Below are 10,674 nucleotides of genomic sequence, written 5' to 3'. Positions count from 1 at the left end.
GAAGGAAGGCGTGTAGGAGAAACCTGTGCTAGGGGGGTTGGAGAGGCATCTCCCTCAACGCCATCGGCTCCCCTTCTCCTTCGTTGAACTAGAGGAGACCCCGAGCTCTCCTCCTCGATGGATACGACGGTGGTGGGAGCTTTCACCAACCGTTTCCTTTTCTTATCACCCCTGGTCTCGGGGCCTTCAGCTGGCGCGACCGAGAGGGGGAGGCAGAGATGGGCTTGGAGGTGGCCTTAGTCCCCGAGGAAGACCCGACAGCTCGTCGGCTCTTGGCTAGCGCGATCAGCTTTTGTCATCGTTCTTTGTTGGAAGTCATATCTGCACCAGTTAAACATGGCAAAGGGTTAGTACACAAAGAGCCAAGAAAGCAAGCAAAGTGCAGAAGAGTCAATTAAACTAATCAGCTCGATGGTAGCATGCAGAAAAGGGGTTAACATGTGCAAGTATGACAAGTCGAAGGGAAGGAAGAGGGTGCAAACCAATGTATTCTTTGAGCATCTCCGCGTTGAACTCGTGCTTGATGAGGGTGGAGGAGCCGAATTTAGCGCCCAAGCTCGAGAGTAGGTTGCACAGCTTGTGCTCGTAGGGTGCCATAGCCTCCAAGCCTCGGGGTTTTTTTAACTCTGCCTTAGGAACCCAGTAGAGTGGGAAACCCTCAAGTAGAGTCGGGCTATGCTCGTTGGAGGTGATCATGTAGAACCTACCCTTCGAGTCCTTGAAGGATTGCTGGTATAGGCCCAAGATCACTCTCCCGGTGTTCAGGCTCACCCATGACCTATAGCCTGGGTTCTTGGCTTCAAAGAAGTGGAGGAAGACGTCGGTTGAAGGAGGGTGTCCGAAGTGGTTGCAGAGAATCTCAAACGCTCGGATGAAGGCCCAAGCGTTTGGATGGAGTTGGCAGGGAGCCACGTTCAGCTCGGTGAGGAGGTCCTTCTCAAAGAAGGTGAAGGGGAGGCGGAGGCGCAATCTCTTGAAGATGGCGGAGTAGATGAAGGTGAAGGGCACTCCGTTGTTGGCCCTGTCGTCCACGCATATATTGGCATGCCTCGAGAGGGGATGCACACGTTCAAGTGTGAGTCATCCTCCCTGTCAAGGGCGCAGGTGGGTTCGTCTGTATCGCTGCTCAGTAGGTTGGTGAGATGGTCGTCGGGGAGTTGTGTAGACGTCTCGGCGAGCAGGTGGAGGGAAGCCCAGTGGTACACCCGCGCATAGTCGTGCTGAGGAGGCGCCGCTTGGGGGTGCGCACTCGTTGAGGGGGGCGCGCTCGTCGAGGGCGGTGGTGGTGCACTTGCAGAAGGCTGTGCACCGGAGGAGGAAGCGAGACGCGCGGTGGTTTTTGTGCGAGCCATTGCTCAGTAGCTACAATGGAGAAAGAAAAGAAGGAGTGAGGGACCAATGAAAAACATGGTTCAACAATAACAAGAGGAAGGTGAGGAGAACGAAAATGCTATGGTTTGAAGGGAGTGGAGAAGCGAAAGTGACGAAGAAGAAGAAGTGAAAACACAGAAAAACCAGGAGAAACCCTGGTACAGTGCAGGGAAAGGGAAAACAGCCCACAACGTATGCACAGTGCAGTTATTGGATGATGCAATCGGTAGAAAGTATTCAAATATGCCATAGATGGAGAAAAGGGGTACCTTTTGATGATTGCAAGTGGTTCCTGAAAGCTTGAGATTGAGGAAGATGGAACGCGCAGAGAAAAGCTTCGAAGGTTCAGAGAAGAGTGTTGGAGAAGGTAAGGGAACAGTGGAGGCGCGCAAGTTTTTGAATAAGGGAAGCGCAAACGACGTTTCATGCTAGTCGTTGATCTGTACACGTGTCGCAAGATTAAGGAAGGAAGGCGTAACGTCACTTAAAACACAGCACGTGATGTGGCACGTGACGTGGCATCACTTGCCACGTGGCCATTGAGGACGATCGCTTAGTCTCTTCGCTGAAAAAAAGTGTACAGCTTGAGACTGGAGGCCTTGTGATCCGGTCGGTCATCGGTAGTCGGTGACATCAGCAACAGATAGCCACGTGGACCATTCTTAGTGGGACACGTGGGCAAGGGAAGCAAATGTGTCGTTAAGAGGGTCACCCAGGGGGTGATCGGTGATCAGGGGGTGATCGGTGGTCAGAAAGGATGCGCGATCAGCGCCTAGATAAGCGCCATGAAGTAGAAGGCGTGGCGCTATGGGGCACCGATCGGTCGTCTGGGGTGAGTGATGATCGTCAGGTTTTCATGTTACGCGCAGTTAAGCTGGAAACGAGGGGTGATTCCTAGCGAGAGCGTTGCATACGAGCCTTGTGTGGCAGAGTATCAGAGAAAGGAGAAGTTATGTGCTTTGTAGTGTCGAGCACGAGAGTGGCCTAAGAGAGATAGTAAGCCAGTCGGGGATCGGTGTTCTCTTAACCCATAACGTGCATGGTGCAAAGCAGAGGTGATCGTTCACACAGTAGGTGATGCATAGTGCGTGCGCTTAGCCAAGCCACACTTGGTATTCACGTTGAGGTTGCACGAGACGCCTAGTGGAAGAAACGCGCTAGGTTACTTCGTACACGGATAACTTAGGCGCGCAACATAGTATATAAAAGGCATTCCGCGCTCATGCAAAGAGAGGTAAGATTCATTCTTGCAAGCTACTAGCTTACACACAGAGAGAGAATCACAGAGTGCACACGAGTCTCGCTGAGATTCTTAGTTCTTAGTTCTTTGGTGGTTTTGCGAGGCTGACTTGAGCATCGGAGTGCAATCGACCGCTAGAGGCGCCGTTTGGTTTGTTTCGCAGGTTTGCTTGGAGTTCTTGTGGAGTGCTTGGAGTGTTCTTGCGGAAGACAGAGTTTGACGTGGCGAATCCTTCGACGTTCGAATCCCCTGCAAGATCAACATGCTATGGAGGAAGCTCAAAAGATGGGGCTTACTAATGTCTGGTTGGGATGTGATTCTGCTTTGGTTTGTGCTGCGTTTACTGCTAGACAAATGTTCCTTGGATGCTTTAGAATCGATGAAATACTTGTCTTAATTACTCTCAGAAAATTAAGTTTAGGGTTACTCATTTTTTATGGAGGGAATGTGTGTACTGATAACTTGGCTAATTTAGGATTTATTCATAGAGAATCTTTTTATTGGTATAATAGGCTTTCATCTTGTCTGTTCTTAGAATTTGTTATGAATAGGTATAATCTACCTATGTATCGTTTTTGTTAACATATGAGTTTTGGTCTAGTCCCCCGTATTTTTGTATTTTCTTTCTTTTTTCTATTTTTAATAATACTTTTTTCATGTGATGACAAATGATTGTTGTTACTTGAGGTATGAGCCTAGCTGGGATCTTAAGTTGCATAGTGATGCCTAACATGAAAGCTTTTATTTTAAAAAAAATAATAACACTATGATATTTTAATTTTATAATTTTTGTTAAACTTTATATATTATTTAAAAATTAATAATGGATTGTTACTATTTTGATTCATAATTCATGAAGACCAGTTTAAAAATTTTATAATAAATAAAATATAGTTTGTATAACGATTAAGTGCAACTGTTTATGAAAAAAAAAATGTATGACGAAAGTTATTATAAAAGAAGTTAAAATTTTAACTTAATCATAATTCAGATTTGATTATTTTTGTATTATATTAATAGTTTGAACCATTTTCAATTTGAAACTGAATTAAATTATACCAAGAACAATATTATTAACATAATCAGAGGTGCTACACCCACTTAAATATCAAAACAATCTTAAATACATATTCAAAAATAGTTTAAAATATATTTAAACATTATAAAAAACTAAAACACACACAATGAATGATATATTTAAATTTTGAATTTTATTATCATATAATTTTTATATATTTTAACTACATTGATAATTATATAAGATTGAATAAGTAAGTAAATTAAAACAATTTTACTATTATAGTGAATAAAAACAAATTTGATAGATAATCTTGAACATATACTGTAGCTAAAAGACAATATATGATTTAATTCCTTTCAAGTTTGTTAAATTTTATAATGTTTAAATTAGATTATGGATTATTATAACTTTTTATATGTATAATTTATAATTAGATTTATATAAGATTGAACACATACTTATATTAAAATAAATATATTATTATACTGAATAAAAAAATTGATACAAAATCTTGAAAATAGATGGTTGAATATTTTTTAAATTTTATAATGTTTAAAAAGTAATAATGGATTATTATAATAATCTTTTTATATATAATTTATAATGACTAATTTATAATAAATAGTTTCTAACATTTTAAAAGATTAAGTTTTACTGTCTTTGGGATGTTTAAAAAAACCGAAATTAATAATAAAATGATTATTTATGAAAAAAAAATTATAAGGTATGCATTTCACAACAAAAAATAGTTATGATAAAAATTATAATAAAATATTGAAATTTTGAATTTTATTATCATCTAATTATATAAAAATTATATGCTTAAACCTAGTTTAAAATCTAAATTTATTGAATCATTAATAAATAATGATTGACTATTTGAATAAAAAAATATTGAAAAACACTTGAATAATAAACTAAAAAAATACTTCGTGAGGTATAAACGGTGACAAACTTAATTAAATAGATAAACTTCTAGGTAATAATAGAGTTACAACTATCCAGACACTTTATCCAGACACACTTAAGAAATGAAATACATTACAAAGAAAAACTTAAACACATTAGACACACTAAAACATCTTAAAGACATTGAACTTACACACACTCAAAAATTATAAACACACCCTAAGACTAATGAAAAGCTCTAAACTTCTTTTAGCAACATTAACAAACCTTACATACACTTTAACTAGTCACAAACACTTAAAAATCTTAAACTTGTTTTAATTACACACTGTAAAACTTAAATACAATTGTGTAGGATCGTAAACAAACAAACCCTAAACACAACTCTAACCATTCAGGAACCATTTAAAAACCCTAATATTATTTTAACTACACATTATTAAACCAAACTACAAATGACACAAATACTTCATGAGTTTCTCCTACCTTACACAAAAAATTCAATGACTTTCACTTCCTTTACACAAAAACTGTACACAATTTGTGTGTGGTGGGAGAACTTTCTAGTACCTTCATTCCCAAAGCTAACCTAGCTTGCGAGAAGGTGAACGACCACGGTTCCGAAGCATAGAACCTGGGCGCGGATGGTTCATTTGGTGTGCCAATGCAAGCGGTGGTTCATAGTGGCAGAGATCATGTTTGGCTTTGTGAGTCACACATGGAGGGGGCTGATGATGAAGCTAATTCGGCGCTGGCTTGCGGCAAGATGGTGGCTGGTGCACTGTCTCGCAGTGGGTCGCCGGGAGGTATGATAACTGGGGTGGAATGCCGGCTGTTGCGCTGTCTCGCGGTGGGACGTTTGTTGATGCGCTGATTTGCAGTGGGTCAACGACTGGTGAAGGGTTTCCACATCCAATGGGCTGCGGTGAGGGGGAGGTGGTCGTCGAAGGTGGGGGGGGGATGGTGGCCGATGTGGTTACTCCGTTGTCTGCAATTCACATTGAGGGGGTGATGGTTGGCGGAGGAGTGGTGTCACGCGAAGGAAACCAGAGTGGTGTGCGTTCTTGGGGTGAGATTAAGGAAGATGGAGTGGGTCTCTTTGGGGTTGTCGGTCCGGAGTTAATTACCACAGATAAGGAAGGCGGGAGGTATAATGTAGGGATTATTTCTCCATTGGACTTTGCTAAGTTTTTTGGTTGTGAGATGGAAGATGTCTCTCTGCGACGCCCAGTGATCATAGTTCCAGATAGTTTGACAAGCAATGGTGCTTTGGGTGGTCTTAAGCCCATATCTTATCGGATGGCAGGGTTGTCCAACCTACTTCTTCAGTGGAGTTGAGATCTAGGAACATTATTTCTTTTATTAGTGATAGTGCGGTTAGAAATTGTAACAGAGTGTTCTGGTTGAAAAATGAGTTTTTTAAAACTCAAAAAATTTGGAAGTTTCGAAAGGAGCTGGGATTTACGATTAATGGGGAGGAAGATGGGGTTTTAAGTTCTTTACAATTTATGGAAGCCCGTGATTTTTGTAGAAGGGAGGAGGAGTGTATTTCTGATGATGAAATTAGTTAGTTTGAATATTAGGGGGTTAGGAGGCGGAGTTAAAAAGAATTTATCTTTGTGAGCTGATTGGTAAGAAACAAGTTGGAATGTTTGTCTTCAGCAATCAAAATGTTTTCATTTATGGGGTTCTAATGATATTCAATGGGTTGAAATCGACTCTTTCAATAATGCAGGAGGGTTAATTACGATGTGGAGAAGGAATTGCTTTCATTTATCTAAATCCTACAATGGAGTAGTTTTTCTATTAGTGTATCAAAAGAAGCTTCGTTGGAATGTTGTGGGACTTGGATCAACAATGGGTGGGAGTGGCGTTTGGATTGGAGAAGAAACCTATTTGTGTGGGAGAAGAACCAGGTCAATTAACTTATGGAGGTGGTGATTGCCTTTGTGCTTGATTTGGAAAAAAGTTGATAAGGGGACCTGGAATGAAGACACAAGTTCAGAGTTTTCGGTCAAGTCATCTTATGGTTTTCTCAAATGAGATTATGAAGGGGAGCATTTGCAAATATTTAAGGCCTTTTGGAGGGTTAAAGCCTTGTCTTCGACTCATTTTGTTGCTTGGAGAGTATTGGAAAACAAGATTGCAACCAAAGTTAATTTCATCAGGCGTGGGATTGTGATGGAAAGTATTGTGTGTATCTTGTGTGGGGAAGAAGAGGAGAACTCTTTCCATTTGTGTTTTGGTTGTCATTTCGCTTGGTTAGTGTGGAGTCTCTGCTACGCGTGGTTAGGGTTAAAGTCGGCTGACTCTATTAACCCTCACTCACATTTCTTGCAGTTTAACATGTGCAGTGCTTCTAATTCTGTTAATTTGGCCTTGGGGAATGTCTGGATTGTGGTGGTTAGAGAGATATGGTGCGTTAGGAACAAGGTCATTTTTAAAGGTGGTGTGGCAGACCATTTAGAGACTTTCTCTTTGGCTCAATTGAAAGTTTGGTCTTGGATTTCCTCTAAAATTCCATCTGCTTGCTTTTCTTATTTAGATTGGTCTCTTGAACCTATGATTTGCCTAAACTCGATTTAATTCTGACTTTAGTTTATTGGTTGTAAGTTTTGGGGTTTCTTGTTTTGGATGGTTTTTGTGTAGTTTGGTTAGTATTTTGTAGGCTAATTGTTTTTGGTAAGTTGTATAAGGGTTTGATCACCCCTGAAGTGACCCATATTTATTTATTCATTATTGCTGATAAAAAAAAAGTCACAACAAATAGAGTTATTTAGAAAAAAATCCTAAAAACTAGGTAAACCTAACTAGATATGCATACAAACACTTTCACCTACCTTACACAAAAACTTTTCACCTACCTTACACAGCTACACACTTCATTGTATAACATTTGCTCACAGCACGCAGGTAGAAAAAAACCCTAAATCTGAGAAAATTAGTAAACCTAACTACGTATTTGCACTAACATACCTACCTTAAATAGAAAGTTCAACTACATTAACCTACCTTCCACGACGCCATACACTTTACTGCAAAGCTTTTCACAGGTTCAACTATTTTAATCTACCTTCCACGACCTCATATGTAGAATTAATGGCTTAAACAAGAAGGGGGTGAATTGTTTATCAAAAGATTTTCGCAAAGAATGAATAAGAATGAAGCTTTATCACAATTCACAGATTAAGCAATCAAGAAAAGCAATCAAACAATGTAAGAGAAACTGTTTGCAAAATTTCAATCGGTTGAAACTTCGTTTTAACCGATTGTTTATGGCAGCAGCAAAAGCAGAATTCAAACAAACAGTTTATAAGGACTGAGAGAGAGATTTACTCAGCCAATTTTATGTTGGTTCACTCAACCTTGATCTATTTCCAGTTCCCAGAACATCCTCTGGGTTCCTCTAGTAACCAATCACATATTACAATCCACACAACTACAAAGAAGTGATCTTGAAACCACAACTGTTGAGCATGGGAGCTTTGATGTTTCAAATCCACATGAAGCTTGAAGTTGTGCTACTTTTGGTTTGGGTTTAGATTAGAATGTTTAGAATCTATGTTAAGATCAGTTCTTAAATCCTTGCACAAAGCTTGACCAATCTGATTTAAAGAAACAAAGTGTTTTTCCAAGCAAAGGGAAAACAACCAGTTGAATTATTGAAATAATTGTTTGTTTGTCACTTAGCTGGCTTAAAGGTTTTGAAACTATTTTTGACTTGGTTATGTAACTACCTAAGAAATTCAACCGGTTAAATCGTGCTTTCAACCGGTTGATTGTGTGTTTTCATAACATGTTTTTGAAAACCTGTTTTAACTATTTTGGATGTGATCAAAACTGATTTAGCTTATTAAAATTGCCTTAAACGGCTAGATTTCAAGTGTATAAATATAGTCATTCTTTCAAAGCAAATACAACAAGTTTTGATATAGATTTGAGATCAAAAGAGAGATTAGTTTTTGAAAGAAGTTTTTCAAAGTTGCAAGATTGTTGTTCAAGCTTTGCTCTGGTAACAAGATCTGATCATAGGACTTCTTGTTGTGTGCAATCTCAGGTGTTTTCTATCCTTGTCTACATCCTTGTAATTGTACTTTCTTAAAACTGTTGTGTGTGATATCCTATAAAGATAGGGCGTGTTCTGTCTTGAGGTGTGTGGTGTTGCAAAGAGGGTGAGTGGATCTTGTGGTTTTCAAGGTCACCTCTTTGTGATGTGTTGGTGTAATCTGGATTTAATTACTAGTGGAACTCAAAGGTTGTTCTGAGAACTGGATGTAGCTCAAGGTTGAGTGAACCAGTACAAACCCTGCTGTGTAAATCTCTCTATCTCTATCACCTTATAACTGTTTGATTTTATTTTGTTTCTACTATATAAACAGGCCACCACTGTTTTGTGGTGTCAATTACCAGTTTTGGAAGGTGAGAATGAAAATCTTTATGCATTCAATTGATAAGGGTATTTGGGAAACGGTTGAAAATGGTCCCTTTATACCTCAAGTCAAAAGTGATGAGGTTTTAATTGATAAACCTTCATCCGAGTGGACTGAGACTGAAAGTAAAAAAGCCAAGTTTGACTGGATTGCTAAGAATATAATAACCTCTGCCTTGAGCTGTGAAGAATTTTTCAGGGTATCACAGTGTAGCTCTGCAAAGGAAATGTGGGACATCCTTGAAGTCACACATGAAGGAACAAACGATGTCAAGCAAGCCAGAAGACATGCTCTTATTCAAGAGTATGAACTTTTTAGAATGCAACAGGGAGAGACCATTTTTGATGTACAGAAGAGGTTCTCTCACATAGTTAATCACTTGATGAGTCTTGGTAAGACTTTTAACAAGGAGGAGTTGAATATCAAGATATTGAAATGTCTTGATAAAACATGGCAGCCAAAGGTCACAGCCATCTCAGAGCCAAAAGATTTGACATTAATGATTGTTGCCTCATTGTTTGGTAAGCTTAGGGAACATGAGCTCGAAATGAATAGGTTGGTTGTCCAAGAAAGCAAGGACAAACATAGCAAAGGTATAGCTCTCAAAGCTTGAAATCACAAACAGCAATAAGACTCAAGTGGAAGTGATGAAGACACCATGAGTCTGCTATTGAGAAAATTCAGCAAGTTCTTGAAGAAAAGTCAAGCTTCAAAGAGGTATGGTTCTAAAAAATCTAGTGATTTTAATATAAACAAGTACACGTGTTATGGTTGTGGTGAACAGGGTCATATCAAAGCAGAATGGCCCAATAATGAAACAAAAGAAAAGGCAGATTTCAAGAAAGAGAAAAGGGGAAAAGCCAAGAAGGCGTATGTGGCATGGGATGACAATGAAGTATCATCCTCAAACTCTTCTGAAGATGAAGAAGCAAATTTGTGCCTTAAAGCTTAGTATCCAGTAGCATGAGTTCATCATCTTCAATCAAAGGTAACAAATATTATCAATTGCTTGAAGCTTTTAATGAAACTCATGAAGAGGCTAACCGATTGGCACTTTCTCTCAACCGGTTGAAAGGTCTAAATAACTGGTTGGAAAACAGAGTCAAATCCCTGGAAGAAGAGTTGGGTAAAACAAAAGAAGATTTCTAAAACCTTGATTTCGTTTACAAAAACTCATCATGCAATTGTGAGTCAAAAGTTTGTGAAATTTGTGAAAATCTTGAAAAAAATGATTCACTATCTTTTGAAAACCTTGGACAAACTTATAACTGGAAAATCCAATTTTGAAGATGCTCTTACATCTCAAAAAAGTGTTTTTGGAAAAGTTGGTTTAGGTTTCTATCCTCAAAGCAAAGGAAATGGGATTTTAAAACCTTTTTCATCTGTACCAGAAAAACAATCAGTTAAAAGGACGATTCAACAGGTTGTTACATGCTTTTATTGCATGAAGAAATGTCATTTTGTTAGGTACTGCAGGTTTCGAAAGTCTTTGATTCCTAAAGGAATCTTTAAATGGATTCCCAGATGTTTTGATGGTTCTAAAGACAAGTCTAACACAAAGGGTCCCAAGTTCTTTAAGGGATCAAACCTTGTGATTTAACAGGTTTTGTTTTGTAGAGTTTTGACTTTGCTTGAAGGGTCAAAAAGATCAGGACCTCAAGAAGATCTTTGTACAAGTCAAAGGTTTATCCTGATTCTATGTA

At 38.9% G+C, this 10,674-nt stretch overlaps 1 protein-coding gene across 1 annotated transcript; it reads left to right on the top strand.

Moving 5' to 3' along the window:
• The first annotated feature begins 8,966 nt into the window (after positions 1 to 8,966).
• LOC150023247 (uncharacterized) lies at positions 8,967 to 9,584 on the top strand. The gene has a single exon (XM_090297774.1). The coding sequence runs from the start codon at positions 8,967 to 8,969 to the stop codon at positions 9,582 to 9,584; it is 618 nt and encodes a 205-aa protein (XP_090153900.1).
• Positions 9,585 to 10,674: the final 1,090 nt, after the last annotated feature.

The sequence above is a fragment of the Phaseolus vulgaris genome, chromosome 11, assembly GCF_051622355.1.
Source record: "Phaseolus vulgaris cultivar YP4 chromosome 11, ASM5162235v1, whole genome shotgun sequence".
In the NCBI taxonomy this organism is placed as follows: domain Eukaryota; kingdom Viridiplantae; phylum Streptophyta; class Magnoliopsida; order Fabales; family Fabaceae; genus Phaseolus; species Phaseolus vulgaris.
This window is presented reverse-complemented; position numbering and strand designations above follow the sequence as displayed.